The sequence below is a fragment of the Ambystoma mexicanum genome, chromosome 5p, assembly GCF_040938575.1.
Source record: "Ambystoma mexicanum isolate Mex_15411 chromosome 5p, UKY_AmexF1_1, whole genome shotgun sequence".
Lineage (NCBI taxonomy): Eukaryota > Metazoa > Chordata > Amphibia > Caudata > Ambystomatidae > Ambystoma > Ambystoma mexicanum.
In genome coordinates, this window is record NC_090930.1 from 844,084,305 (window position 1) to 844,100,383 (window position 16,079).

A 16,079-nucleotide genomic window follows, 5' to 3' on the forward strand; every position below is an offset into this window, starting at 1 on the left:
CAGGCCCTCTAGCTCCAGGCCTGGCTGGTATCTCTGGACCTCAAGAATGCTTATTTCCATGTGCCAATCCATCTCAAACACAGGAAATACCTGAGGTTCGCAATTGGCGGCTCTCATTATCAATTTCGAGTTCTGCCATTTGGGCTGACCTCCGCCCGAGGGTCTTCACCAAGCTAATGCCTCCATCATTCAGGCATGGATGGCCTCCCATGGTCTCTGCCTGAATGATGAGAAGACAGAGCTCCTAATCATCGGCTCCCCCAACACTCTAACCAAACTTGACCCTAGCTATAACAACATCACCATCGATGGTCATTCCATTCCCATAGCCAAAAGAGTAAAAACCCTTGGCTTCTATCTAGATGCCAAAACCAACCTTAGCAAACACACTAATATGACCGCCTCAGCCGCTGCCTATACCGGCAAGCTCATTAGGGCCAGCAGACCCTTCCTATCACCCAACAGCTGCCACACCCTTGCCAGGGCCCTAATACAATCCAAACTGGATTACTGTAACAGCCTGTACCTAGGCGCTAATCAATCCATACTCAACAAACTGCAGGTAATACAAAATAACGCTTTGCACACAGCCCTCAACATTCCCAGACAAGAGCATATCTCTGCTACCAGGAAAGCCTGCAAATGGCTATCCATACGCCAAAAAAATGATCTAAAAACCCTCTGCCTCACGTACAAAGCCCTCAATCACCTAGCACCAACTTATCTAGCTAATAAACTCACCCTGAAACCTGCCACCAGATTCACCAGATCCGCCAACACTCTTTGCCTACTAGTGCCCAGGTTCCACCCAAAAAGAGCTGGAGGGGTGAGCTCCACAGTGCTTGCCCCCCAGCTCTGGAACTCCCTACCGCTGAACATCAAAACTGTCGAATCCTTCCAGATCTTTAGGAAGCAGGTCATCAGCTGGCTGCTAAACAAAGAATAACACTACTAACTCTAGACCCGTGCGGATACTGGCTTAGACACTGTATTTATTCTGAAAATGGTATATTGTACGCACTGCATATGTTCTGTTTATTGACCATTGTATCTACATGTATATATTACAAACCTGTACGAAGTATGCAACACACAGATACTTCTCAACTCTGTAACCAAATTCTTAAGCACCCTTCTACCTCTGGTTTTGGAGCGCCATACAAATAAAATAAACAAACAAACAAACAAACAAAACAATGTCGGTAGTGGCTGCAAGTCTAAGGAGGGAAGGGATCCACGTCTACCCCTACCTGGACGATTGGCTGATCAGAGCTGTATCTTCTGAACAAGCTCAGATCCAGCTAGATTATGTCTGCCACTTCCTTCACAAACTGGGCTTCTCCCTCAATTTAAAGAAGTCACAGATGATACCATCACAGAGACTCCAGTTCATTTGAGCGGTCCTGGAGACTTGCCTGGGAAAAGCCTCGCCACCAGAGGTGAGGGCTCAAGAAATTCTGCAGATGGTCACCAAGTTTCAAAATGCCCAATGTCTTCGACATTTTGAGGTTGCTAGGCCTCATGGCATCCTGCATCTTCCTTGTGCCAGAGGCTTGCTTGAGAATGAGATCTCTTCAGTGGGCACTGAGAAGTCAGTGGTCACAATTCTCAGGGAGAATGACAGACCTCCTTCAGATTCCGGACAAGGTGGCTCGAGACCTTCCGTGGTGGGCCTGCTGGGAAAACATCTTGAAGGGGGAACTGTTTTGGCAGCCATGGCCGGAGATAACAGTAGTCACAAATGCCTCACTCACGGGGTGGGGAGCCCATACCAATGACTTGACCATCAGCGGTCGTTGGTCTCCATCGGAGTCCAGACTACATATCAACCTGTTAGAGCTGAGAGCAATCAGACTAGCGCTGAAGGCTTTTCTGCCATCTGTATAGGGAAAAATGGCCTGATAATGACGGACAACACAGTGGCCATGCACTACCTCAACAAAAGAGGAGACGTAGGATCACTACCACTCTGCAGAGAGGCAATGCAGCTCTGGTTTTGGGCAATTCAAGAAGGAATCTCTCTATCGGCAGTCCACCTAGCCATAGAGAAGAACTTGACGGCGGACGTTCTGAGCAGGCAGGGCACAGTCTCCCACGAGTGGGAACTAGCTCAGGAAGTTCTTCAGGAGATCTTCGCCCTTTGGGGAACCCCTCAAATGGATCTGTTTGCCACCAGTACCAACAGCAAGTGCGATCTGTTTTGTTCAAGGGAATTTCCCCCGAGAGGAGCTCTAGGGGACGCGTTCGTAGTGGACTGGGAGTTTCCACTCCTGTACGCGTTTCCACCAGTCCCTGTCATTCCTCAAATGATCAGGAGGTTGAGAAGATTCCGGAGAACCATGATCCTAATTGCCCCAGACTGGGCCAGGAGAACGTGGTACCCGGACCTTCTGGACATGTCCATCTGCCCTCCAATTCGTCTTCCACTCAAGGAGAATCTTCTCTCACAGAAGGGAGGTCAGGTTCTCCGTCCAGACATCAGAACCCTCAATTTCACGCCTGGCTTCTGAAAGGTTGAGATACAAGGATTGGGACCACCCTGATGACGTCATGGAAGTGTTGCTTTCGGCCAGAAGGCCAGCAACAAAGTCTTTATACCGCTACCGTTGGAACAAGTTTTGCAGCTGGTGTAGAGAAGAGAATATCGACCCCTTTTCCTGTGGTACACCAATGGTGTTATCCTTTCTACTCTACTTGGCAAATTCAGCCCTTCAAGCTGGCACTATCAAGGGCTATCTCGCAGCGCTATCAATCTTCAAGCGCACTGCGGAGGAACTTTCGTATTTCAAATTACCCTTAGTAATACAATTTAGGGGATTAACTAATGTCTACCCTCCAAGACCTTTCCAGGTTCCTTTATGGGACTAAAATTTAGTCTTACATTTCCTGATGGGTAATCCTTTCTAACCACTCCACTCTTGTTCGCTAAGATTTCTCACCCTTAAAACTGTCTTATTAGTGGCTTTAACATTTGCTAGAAGGGTGAGCGAATTACAAGCTCTATCTTGTAAACCCACTCATACAATTTTTCATAAAGACAAAGTTGTCCTACAAGTGAAGCCTAATATCCTCCCAAAGGTGGTTTCTGAATTCCACATCACTCAGAAAATTACTTTACCTTCATTCTATCCTCCTGCCCATTAGGGGAAAGAGGAAGGAAGGCTACATAGGCTGGACCCAAAGCGCGCTTTAAGCTTTTACATCAGCAGACTTGCTAGGATTAGGCAAGCAGACCAACTGTTTGTGGGTTACTCAGGGCACAAGTTGGGACTACCGATAACAAAACAAACCATTTCCAGATGGATTATTTTGGCCATCCTGGAATGTTACAAACTGGCAGGGAAAGAGCTTCCTCAAAATCTTAGGGCTCATTCAACCAGGGGTATCGCAGCCTCCTCGGCCCTCCAAAGAGGGGTTCCGGTTCGAGACATATGTGCAGCTGCCACATGGTCGTCCGCACATACCTTCACAAGATTTTACAACCTGCATTCCTCCTCTAGTCAAGAGACTAGGTTTGGCAAAGCCGTATGACATTCGGTTCATTCCTAAAAGGAAACATGGTGTTTTACTCCCACCTCCAATTGCACACCACTGCTATGGGAGTCTATCAAAGATAAGGAATACGTCGGAGGACACAATCCCTTCAAAGAACAAGTTACTTCTTACCTTGTAACGTTCTTTCGATGGGATGTTCCTCCGACGTATTCCGTATCGCCCATCCCATCCATCCCCACGCAGTAATACTTCTCTTGTGGTTGCACCTTACGCTCCTTCAAGGTCAATAACCAATTCATGTAAAACAACTGTTAACATCAAAACGGAACTGAGCAACGGAGGCTGCGCGAGTCTATTTATACGCTTGGTGACGTCGGCGCCGATACAGAGGCCGTCGAGGGACAGCGGCTCGAGGGACATCGACGCGCAGCGCCCTCTACTGAAAAAAATATTTTCGAGGCCAGCAAGCTGGGAGATGATCTATCAAAGATAAGGAATACGTCGGAGGAACATCCCATCGAAACAACATTACAAGGTAAGAAGTAACTTGTTCTTCTGCACTACATACCACTAAAAAAAAATCACCCATATAAAAACATGACCTGTACTCACTCTTTTGCTGTAATGTCCCTTCGTCCTACTGCGTCCGTCCACTGTTGTTCCAGGCTGCCGAGTTTCTGTGAAGTGATTACGCTGGAGGCATCCTTTCTTTTTTATGGTACCATCCACTTTATTCTACATGGTTATTAAATGTGTGCTTTTCTTTTCCTAACTTCAGGTTTCCGTATTTGCTTATTACTACTTATAATATCTTTATGTCCTTCTTCTACGTTGCACACTTTTTGTGTAAAACAATAGTACATTTTTAGCTACCCTCCACCTCTTTGGGTAATGTTGATGCTGTCCAACCCCGTCTGCAAACAGACGCTCAGTGCGTCCCTTTCCAATATCATTAAGGAGGGGGTTCTGTATGTTCTATGTTAAATGTATGTCAAGTACGTACATTATACTACATATCTTTCAAAATCATATGATTACAGTGTATATTCTGCTCAACAACTTCATTGCCACAATTTCATACTTAAGTTCCACCTTTCAAAAGCCTATGCAATTCCCTACAAAAAAAACTTTGTTACGGGGACGTTATGGTTAAGTTTCCCTCCCAAAAACCAGTTAAATTCACTACAAAAAAAACTTTTTTTAGGGGACGTTACGGTTAAGTTGCCCTCCCAAAAACCAGTGAAATTCCCTACAAAATAAAAAGTTTGTTGAGGGGACGTTATGGTTAAGTTTCCCTAACAAAAACCTGTACACTTCACTAAAAAAAAACTTTCCACCTCCCCTTCATGCTTTACATTAAAACCGAAAACCCCCTGAAATTCGACAGTTATGGTAAACTAAGCCCCCAACCCTGCCACCACCCCTGTACACTGCTAACACTAACACCCAGACCATGAAAGATGTCATCTCAAATGTCAATGATGACATCAATGACGACATCACTTGTTTCCTTCCCTGCCATACATATATATGTACAATCAGTAAAAAAATTCACTAAAGGAATATTATACTTCACAGTGCACCCAAACACCACTGCTCATTCCCCCATTATAGTAAGCTAAGCAACCATAACTCGCACCATCTACGTGCACTGCTAAAACTAACAACCAGGACATCAAATCCTACTCAAAAAATCTTTGTGTCCCGTAAGTAGGATGGTAAAGTAAAGACTAAAGGTAGCAGCGTTTGGTCCACATATTTCGACATGTTTTCAAGGGAGGCTCCATTCAAGGTAACAATGGGTCTACCTGGGGGACGAGATGGATGTTTATGGACCTTCGGTAAAAAATAAATTGTCGGTATGGTGGGGAACTTATTGTACAGGTATTTGTGATCATCATCATTCAGGATGTCAAGATCTGTCAATTTTTTCAAGAAGTCTTCCACTTTCTTCTTTACTGCCTCCATCGGATTCTCATTTAACTTTTCATAACAAGTAACATCAGACAATTGCCTTTCTGCTTCTTTTATGTAATCCTTTCTGTTTTGGATGACTATATTGCTGCCTTTATCAGATGCTTTTACAACTACATCATTTAACTCTTGCAAATCTTTAAGAGTCTTCCTTTCTTTTGTTGAAAAATTCGATTTGATTTTTTGATTCTGAAGTCTGTCTTTCTTTAGGTCTTGTATGACAAGATCCTGAAAGGCTTCAATTTTCCCTCCTGGTTGGAACGTTCGGTTAAACCTAGATTTCGCCTTCAGTTTGCTTTTTATAGGCCAATCGGTGTCAAAGTTTAACATTTCAGGAGTGACAGCGACGGACCCTTCAGCTTGTTCCCCGATTAATTCCAGTTCAGCTAAGTCAATTAGCGTGTCTAGATCTTCTATTGCTACCTTAGTTCGACCCGATAAGCCAGTGCTTTGTTTTTCTTTTGGTGGATTCAAAATAAAGAATTTTTTCAATCGAATCTTTTGCATATATTTATAAACGTCAATTCTTGTTTCCATATAGTCATCAAACACACAATTAATTTGTATACAGGAAGATAAACTGACGGATGCTGCTAGTTCCTTCTACCCTACTTCAGTTTCCCTGTATGTGCCGCTCAGTTGTATGCATTGGGTCGTCATATGTATTGTTTGTTGTAGCACAAATGTGTATTAAGTCTACATTTGTGAGCTAGTTATTACATGTGTAACATTACACAATCACCCATGACATCTTGCTACCAACATAATAGAAAGAACCCCTTGTAGGTAGGGACTTTTTAGGAATATTATTTTCACATGTGATGTTGTCATCAATGATATTGCTATGTCATCTTTGATGTCCTGGGTGTTAGTCTTAGCAATGCACGTAGATGGTGCGAGTTATGGTTGCTTAGCTTACTATAATGGGGGAATGTGCAGTGGTGTTTGGGTGCACTGTGAAGTAAATCCTTCCTTTAGTGAAATTTCTTTACTGAAAAGAAAGGGGCTAAACAAGTGATGTCAAGGGTTTCAGGTGTTTTTCGGTTTTAATGTTAAGCATGAAGGGGAGGTGGAAAGTTTTTTTTTAGTGAAGTGTACAGGTTTTTGTTAGGGCAACTTAACCATAATGTACCCTCAACAAAGTTTTTTTTGTAGTGTATATATATATATATATATATTGTGTTACCTACAATTTGCCTCCTTGAAACAGGTCCTCGAGAACAAAAAAATGGGAAGTACCCATATTTTATATATGTGAGTCACCTACATCCACGATTTGGAGAGATTCGTACACCACTTGGATTGTGGTTGTCTCAATGAGAACCCAGACTGATAGTAGTGGAGGAGGTGTAGTTGTTGAATTCTGGCAATTAGTTGTGTAGCAACTACCTTTTCCAAGATTTTGTAATGGGCCGGTAGTTGGCCAGATTGTCTGGGTTTCGGGTCCGTGTTTTCAAAAGAGGTCGTATGAGACCAGTCTTGCAGATGTCCGGGAATGGCCCTACAGTTTATGCAACAATCTGTCAGATTTTGTGTATTTTTCAATGAAAATGTGTTGATTCTGTCTCAATTTTCCAGAGTTGCTGGCACCTTCAGGTCAGGTGGGATCTTGGTATAATGATTTGCTTCTTTTAGAAGCTGCCACAATGGTTGAGTAGAAAGCAGTTTTGGTCTCAGTCATCAGAATTCTACGGTCAGCATGGAGAGATTTGAGGTTCCCAAAGATGTGCAAATCTTTATATGCATTCCTCCAATTCCTCATTACGAGTTTGGCGGTATTCTGGTGGTAAATATACCAGAATACTGCCAAATGGAATTACTGTCACCGCTACTTGGTCCAGTGGGTTTACCATGGGATTACAAGTGGTGGTAAAGCGGTGTTAGTCCCCATTTATGGAGTACATAGAACTCCATTGGGGATTTGTGGTGGAAATTACCACTGGCAGAATTACTGAGTGTTATTTCAGCTGATTTTATTAGTTAAAGTGGAGGATTTACCTCCAAAATCCTCCACTTTTCCACAAAAAGCGGCAGAATTACCACTCGGTTATTCCGCCAAACGAGTAATTTGGTGGTGCAGGAAAATTGGCAGTAACGGAATTATCGTCACATTTTTCCTGCACTGACATCCTTGTAATGAGGCCCTTTGTCTCTTCATGTTTTAAAAGGAATATTCTCGATGAGTACTCTTTATCTATTAAATGTACTGTTTTTTCACTATTTCTTAATTTAATAATATCTGCTTTGAATTACAAATTTCAAATAAAGATGTTCAATCCATGCAACTACTAGTGCCCTCCTTGTTCTTTCCCCAGATATGACTGCTATGTTCCCACCTATGATTGCTATTGAGCATCCATGATTCCTCCATCCCTTCGCCCTCTTTCTCCCCCCGATGCGCAGTGACGAACCCTCAACTTTTATTCGCTTATGCTTCAGATGCGCAATCACTTCTCCATACTTTGCTATCATACCTATTAGTATTTTGGGAAACCCCTCTTCACAAGTTCCCCAAGGTAATAATAGCTATTACACCCTTGGTGGGAGGCATAACCAGTCACCCAGGCAGGGGTTTTGCAAGGTCTGGAAAAGATCTGGTTGTATGCTAACGTCTGGACTGTTGGACTCAAGGCTAGCTAGCCTTTTGTTTGTAGCCCCTGAGCTTCTATCCGGGGCTACAACCAAAAGATCCAGGGCTATAACCCCTAAAGCCTCCCTTAGCGACGCCACTAAACCCAGGCCATTACCCAACCAGTAATTGAGGGTTATTACTTATGTAAGCAATGTCGTCCCATCATCTTTTCATAGTCAACATTCAAATAGTATTAAGGAAAGGGGTTAGAAGTAAGAGTCACTAAGGTAAGTGAATTGTTCTTTGTTTAATATGTTACATAAACATTAAAATAATAGAATTTAAAAAAAATAAAGGCATACATTTAACATTTGTTTTCAATAGGCACCCGCTGACAATATTGAGTCACTAAAAAGGTTCAGAGGTAATTGTGAACCCTTATTTCTCATCGTCACTGTAAGTACAGAAAACATTATTTTATTTTATGCTATGTAATTCCATCTTGCTGGTGTTATGTAATGACTGTAGCAATATGAAATGCAAAAACTCATTTTAATCAATGTTCCTGCTACCTAACTTGTGAATGGCATCAGCTGAATGCCCAAAATTTGGGAATTTACAACATAGACTGTGAGGATATTATAACACTTATAAACACTTTTGAGAATATATCTTTGTGTGCATTTTTCACAGCAGATACAAAACACTTCAGGAAAACCTGACAGTAAAGAGCAACCCCAAAGTATTGCATCGGCCAGAATATGATGCCTACCCAAGTTCAACTGTCTTTAAGACTACTACCTGTGATGAAGTCTTACTCTCTAGGTCTTAAAATAATTATAAATCTGGAAATGAATACCTAAGTAACATGGCATGTTTATGTTTACAAAACCAGAACGAGCTCATGAGGTACTTATTTCTAATATCACCCACTTGATGTTGGTTGCTAAGTTACCCCCGAGGAACAAGAGGAAACGGAGAGTGACGGTTATGTCTGGGCGTATTGAAATATTCGAGCTGAGAAGTTTAATAATCTTGTTGCTGAACCATTTGGGCCGTTGCGCTATGAGAAGCCTTTGTTCACGTTGGTAAGGCGACCGTTCGTCGCCGTGTGATGTTATGTTAAAAGAAATCCAGTGTTGGAGGAATACGAGCGCCAATGCCAGAGCCGTTGCAGGCATAGGGGCATGTCTTCCTTCCTCCGGCTCAGGGAGGAGACTACGTTCCTAAACAGCTGGTACCCTGCCTGCCGCGGCGTTCTGTCCTATGAGTCTAGGAGGAGGAGACCAGGGAGGCAGAGTCAGCGGCACGCTGAAAACCAAAGCTAAACAGCTGATCGGAAGACCGGAAAGAAGAGACCAGAAGTCTCATAAGTCCTGAGTGATTACAGTAGTAACGGGCGTTGCTACGAAGGTACATGTCCCAGGGGGAATAAAAGGAAACAAATCAAAGACTATAAACGATCGCAAGAAGCACGTAGAAGGCTGTATTGAAAGACTGTAAATGATCGCAAGGAGCACCTAGAAGGCTGTATTGAAAGACTGTAAACTATCGCAAGAAGCACGTAGAAGGCTGTATTGTGGGTGAAGTGAAGCTGGAAGGTATACCCATGAAAGGAGGCCACATTATGAATGCAGAGTGTCCCTGAACAGTCACATATAACCAATATTGGTACAACGACCAACTATTCATATACAATTAAAAGAGGAAAGGTTATTTTTAGAAGACCGTCTTTAAAGCAGACCACAAAAAGATTAAAGAGTGGAGCAAGAGATAAATGCCCAGTGTTGAGAAGGAAAGAAAGGAAAGTGAGTAAATAAAAAAAAACTGCAGAAGTCAGAGACAGAAAAGTAAAAGAGACAGAGGAGATGGACAATGAGAAGGTTCAAGGACACTTACCTATGCATCTTCTCTGTCAAAGGAAGACCTTAGTAGAAAAGGTTCGAAGGATCCGAACTGAAACAAAGACGTATCCTTTTTTCTAAAAGAGAAAGAGAAAAATTCCTGTTAATAAAAGTGTTGGGTAACAAACAAATAACCCAAAAACTACTCTCTGGCTCAGTGTCTTTTCTCTACAGTATGAGAGAGTCCATTATATTTGGTGTTAGAAGTGGGATATAGTGAGTACGCCATGGAAGAACTTATCAAAACTTTAAGTGAGGGACAACAACTCCTGCAACAAGCTCTGCAACTCCAGAAACAACAGGCTCAAGCAGATATGCTGGCTTTCCAACAAGCCCTACAGGTACAACATGCTCAACTGCTAGAAGTCATGAATCTAAGAAGTATTCCCCAAGTACCAACCTCCATATTACAGAAATATACAGCAGGGGAGGATCCTGCACATTTCTTCGTGAATTTTGAGCGAGTGGCCAGGAATGCCCAGTGGCCATCAGAAAGTTTATGCCACTATATCGCCCCCGTAATGACCGGCGAAATGCAGTGCGCCTATCAAGCTGCAAACCCGACCGGTGACACAAATTGTGGTGATATGAAGAGGGTTGTTTTAGAAAGATTGGGGAATGATGAAGAGACTTATAGAATCAAGTTCCGAGAGGTTAAGTTGACTGGCGAAGAAACTCCTAGCCAACTCTTATATAGGGTGAAAGAGCTTGCTGAAAAGTGGCTACAATCTGCAACGTCCTCTCCACAAGAAATAACAGAGAAAATAGTGTTGGAACAATTTGTTGAAGCACTTCCCGGACCTGTGCAATGATGGGTCAAACAACATCACGACCCTCGTTAGCAGAGGCTGTCGACATTGCCTCAGCCTATCAGAAAGCCGGACAAGGGAGGATGCTAACTTATGTGAATCACCACAGAACCAATGTCAGCTTGTGCAAACCTTTGAGTCGGACGAGGTGGCCAAAATCCATGTTAAGGAAATCAGAAACTGAAAATATTCGCTCCCGACCTAGTAGTGAAGGCCCTGATAACTACAGACAAACACCAGCCGCAACAAGAGGTCCTCAGTGTTTCGACTGCGGAGACTGGGGATACCTAGCCAGGTTCTGTCCAAAGAAAGTGAAGACTGAACCGATGGATGTTGGAGTCTTTGAATCCCTGAAGGACAGCGAACACCAAGAACAACCAGTTGTGAATAAATCACAGTATATATATATACCTGTGATGCGGAAGTAGATGGGAAACCAACCAGAGCCTTGATCAATTCAGGGAGTCTACAAACAGCGGTAACCTCAGACCTGGTAGGTGAAGTTTATAATTCTACCTGGGAAATACCAATTAGATGTGTACATGGGGATGTAAGGTCCTACCCTTCGAAAGAAATACAGATAAAGTTGGCAGGGAAGACAATAGGGATAAGAGCAGCTGTATTACCCAAGTTACCTAAACCGCTACTGGTTGGATCAGACATACCTCATTTTTCAAAATTGGTCAACGAGCTAGAGAAGAGCTGGTTAGAAACAGCCCTATTTCACGACCAAGAAATCATCAGTTCTCCTCTGAAAACACCAAAGAGTAAAAAACTTAGGAGATTCCTTAAAAGAGAGTGGAAAGTGAAGAATATCCTCCCTGTAGCTGTGGATTGGAGGCTGGATGAGGAAGGAGACATTTTTCGTACAGCACAGGAATTAGATCCTATTTTACAGTATGCTGGGGAACATGCCTTAGAAACCCCAACAGGTCAAAGCCCTCGTTTCATTAAACAGAATGGACTCTATTATAGGCTAAGCAAGACTCGAGATAATGAGGAACTGAAACAGTTGTTGGATTCTACTAAATATTGCAAAACAGTGTTGGAAGTCGCTCATCTGCAGGTTGGGGAAGGACATTTGGGAACCGAAAAAACTTCACAGAAGGTTTTATCAAGTTTCTACTGGCCTGGAGTATATAGTCAGGAAGTGAAGTTTTGTCAATCATGTGAAGAATGCCAAAAAAAGAACAGAGCAAATGTAAAAAAAAGCTCCCTTACAGTCAATACCCTTGGTTTTAGTTCCTTTTAGTAGGATAGGCATGGATATTGTAGGACCTTTAGAACCATCCAGAGGAGGACACAAATATATTTTGGTAGTGGATTATGGAACACGATATCCTGAAGCTGTTCCTTTGAAGGCAACCAACACACACCAGATTTGTGATGCCCTGATCCCTTTCATAGGTCGAGTCGGGATACCTAAGGAGATCATAACAGACCGTGGGTCAGCCTTCCTATCCAATGTCCTTAAGCAAGTATGTGAGACTCTAAAAAGTGATCATCTTAAAAAGGCTGTTTACCATCCTGAAACAGATGGTCTAGCAGAAAGGTATAACCAGACCATTAAACAAATGCTGAGGAAAACTACTACACCCAAAAATCGGGACTGGGATAGAGTACTCCCTTGGATACTTTTGACTTTACGGAACACACCGCAATCATCGACCGGCTTTTCACCTTTTGAGCTTCTTTTTGGAAGGCCGGTACGCTCTTTGTTAGATATTTTAAAGGAAAATTGGGAGGAACAACCATCACAAGAGTTATCACTTACAGAATATGCCTCCCAACTACCAGAGAGGGTAGAGAAGCAGCAGGCCATAGCCAGTGATAACCTGCTTCAAGTCAAAGAGAAACAAGAGAAGTACACTCATCTCAGAAGTTTTAAAGTAGGCAAACAAGTCTTGGTGTTGTTACCTACTTCTGAAAACAAAATGTTGGCAGCCTGAAGAGGACCATACAAAATCGAAGAGGTACTGGGTCCTCTGACTTATAAAGTACGACAGCCAGAAAGCAGAGTTCCACTTCAGACATACCATGTCAATCTCTTTAAGAAATGGGTACCTCTGATTCAGACAGTGGCAATGATAAGTCATAGTGAGGTCCAGGAGGAACATTTTCCCCAAACAGAAAAGAAATTGGGTGTGGAAAGTCTGAACATTAATCAGGATCTTTCATCAGTACAGAAAACAGATTTATCATTGCTGTTGGATACTTTCGCTGAGGTTTTCTCATCCTTACCCGGGAAAACTAACCTGACTTATCACCATATTACCACAAAACCCGGGGCCACCGTAAGACTAAGACCATACAGAATCCCAGAGGCGAAGATCAAAGCAATTAATCAAGAGGTTCAGGAAATGTTAGAGTTAGTAGTAATTGATCCGTCACATAGTGATTGGTGTTCGCCAGTGGTATTGGTACCAAAATCAGATGATTCTGTCAGGTTATGTATGGATTTCCGGAAGTTAAACGACATTTTGAAGTTTGATGCTTATCCAATGTCGAGAATTGAAGACCTTCTAAATAATCTAGGGAAGGCAAGATTTCTGACGACATTAGACCTTACAAAAGGATACTGGCAAATACCCTTATACCCTCCTGATAAGGAAAAAACTGCATTTGCCACGCCGACAGGACTATATCAATTTACAGTATTGCCATTCGAACTGCATGGAGCCCCAGCTACCTTCTAAAGGTTGATGAACTATATTATTCAAGGCCACAAACAATATGTTGGGGCATACTTGGACGACATCATACTTTTCAGTCAATCGTGGCCCGAACACCTGTCTCACTTGGAGGCTATACTTAAAACCCTAAAACAAGCAGGCTTACATGTGAATCCCAAAAAAACGCATATTGCAAACTTTCATACCAAATATTTGGGATATTATGTGGGACAAGGAATTATCAAACGGCAAGAGGAGAAATTAAAAGCGATTAATCAATTAAAGTTCCCAGAAAATGCCAGGCAAGTACGAGCATTTTTGGGGTTTGTAGGCTACTACCAAAGGTTTATCCCTAATTTCTCTAAGTTTGCTACACCATTAACAGATTTGTTGAAGAAGACTTCTCTTTCTAAAAGAAATTGGAAATCAGAGGAGACAGAAAAAGACGTTCACCACTTTAAAAGAAGCTCTAACAGATAAAGCCATTTTACATTGTCCAGATTATAAGACTCAATTTTTCCTTCATATCGATGCTTCTGGCACAGGCCTTGGGGCCCTCTTGTTCCAAAACCAGGGAGAGAAGGAAAGACAGATCCTGTTTATCAGCAGAAAACTACTTCCTCACGAATTGCAATATCCCACTATAGAAAAAGAATGTTTGGCGGTCAAATGGGCAATTGAAGCTTTAAGATATTATCTACTTGGGAGGAAGTCCACTTTAATAACAGATCATGCTCCCCTTGTATGGCTCGCCCGAAACAAAGAGACGAATCAAAGGGTCCTAAGGTGGTTTCTTTCTCTCCAGCCCTTCTCTTTCAAAACCATCCATCAACCAGGCCGTTTACTAGCTCAGGCTGATTATTTGTCCAGGGCTGAAACCCTTCCCGAGCATAAGGGCCCAGTAGAGGGGGTATGTGATTAAGTCTTACTCTCTAGGTCTTAAAATACTTATAAATCTGGAAATGAATACCTAAGTAACATGACATGTTTATGTTTACAAAACGAGAACGAGCTCATGAGGTACTTTTTTCTAATATGGCCCGCTTGATGTTGGTTGCTAAGTTACCACCGAGGAACAAGAAGAAAGGGAGAGTGACGGTTACATCTGGGCGTATTGAAATATTCGAGCTGAAAAGTTTGATAATCTTGTTGCTGAACCATTTGCGCCGTTGCGCTATGAGAAGCCTTTGTTCACGTTGGTAAGGCAACCGTTCGTTGCTGTGTGATGTTATGTTAAAAGAAATCCAGTGTTGGAGGAATACGAGCGCCGATGCAGCAGACAACAAAAAGATTAAAGAGTGGAGCAAAAGGTAAATGCCCAGTGTTGAGAAGGAAAGAAAGGAAAGTGAGTAAATAAATAAAAACTGCAGAGAGTCAGAGACAGAAAATTAAAAGAGACCGAGGAGATGGACAATGAGAAGGTTCAAAGACACTTACCTATGCATCTTCTCTGTGAAAAGAAGACTTTAGTAGAAACGTTTTGAAGGATCTGAACTGAAACAAAGACATATCCTTTTTTCTAAAAGAGAAAGAAACATTCCTGTTAATAAAAGTGTTGGGTAACAAACAAATACCCAAAAACTACTCTCTGGCTCAGTGTCTTTTAGAGTACGAGAGAGTCCATTACACTACCCTGAACAGAAAACCCAAAGTTTAATCATGCAAGTCCACACCAAAAAATATAACCTCCCAGAAGGTACTTAAAAATCCTCAAATCAGGGGCGCTGTTGAGCATCCTAAGGAATGGCTGCCTAGCTGTATAGCTCTCCACAAAGCCGACAAAGATTTGGTAATGGTGACAGTTTCACTGATCCCCTGATGCTATAACTTCATCTGCTCAAAACTGGAGGTGGTGTCTGCCATCAGCCCTCATCCCAGGGGGATTGAGCACCCCAGAGCTGAGAACGAGCCACCTACGCACCTGGAGGCAGAACACGTTTTCATCCGGCTACGTGTACCTCACAGGCCATGCGAGCCTCTGGCGTTGACACTCGCCGAGACCTGTAATCTCCACGACTTCTAGAGCCGGGGCTTCAGTGGGTGACCATCCCCCTCTCCTGCAAAGTCCGGACCAACAACTCCAATTTGGCCTTCAGGCCTCCCCGCCTCCCGGTCCGGGCTGGCTTGTGGACGGCTGTGAGCGGCGCAGGGTTTGGCGTGCCTCTGCGGCGGGCTGGAGCTGGCTGCTCTGCGGGACTGGCACCGGCGAGTTGCATGCCTACCCCGCTGCTGACCCTACCCACACCATTAGCTGGTGTGGCCCTGACCCACGCTCTGCCGCCCGGTGGGAAGTGCGGTGGAGGGGTTCAGCAGCCACCTGAGGACCTGACAACTGATGGCCAACATCCGCTTGGGGCGGCGTGGGAGTCCAGACTGCAGCAGATACTCTGCCCCGGCTGCACGGACTGCCCGTGATTGGAGCACCCAACGACGACACTGTGCCCCCACCCCCGTCCCCGGCTGGGTGGGGAGGTGCGGCCCCCAGCCCAATTACACGTGAGGAGAGACATCATTGCGGCCGGAGGTGCTTGTAGCACCGAAAAGCAGAAGACTGACACTGTGAGCCGGCTGCCCAGCACCGAATACAGCCTAGATCCCCAAAACTGGCAGTGGCACACCCGCTCCATCCCTTGTGGAATGCTGTTCGCCGCAG

The 16,079-nt window shown here is 43.5% G+C and overlaps 1 protein-coding gene across 1 annotated transcript in view; it reads left to right on the forward strand.

The window, feature by feature from the left end:
* Window positions 1-16,079, forward strand: part of NME8 (NME/NM23 family member 8) — a 2,398,321-nt gene that overhangs the window by 288,526 nt on the left and 2,093,716 nt on the right. The window contains exon 6 of the mRNA XM_069613833.1: window positions 8,426-8,497. Coding sequence (XP_069469934.1) covers window positions 8,426-8,497 — 72 coding nt within the window. The remainder of the gene's footprint in view (window positions 1-8,425; window positions 8,498-16,079) is intronic.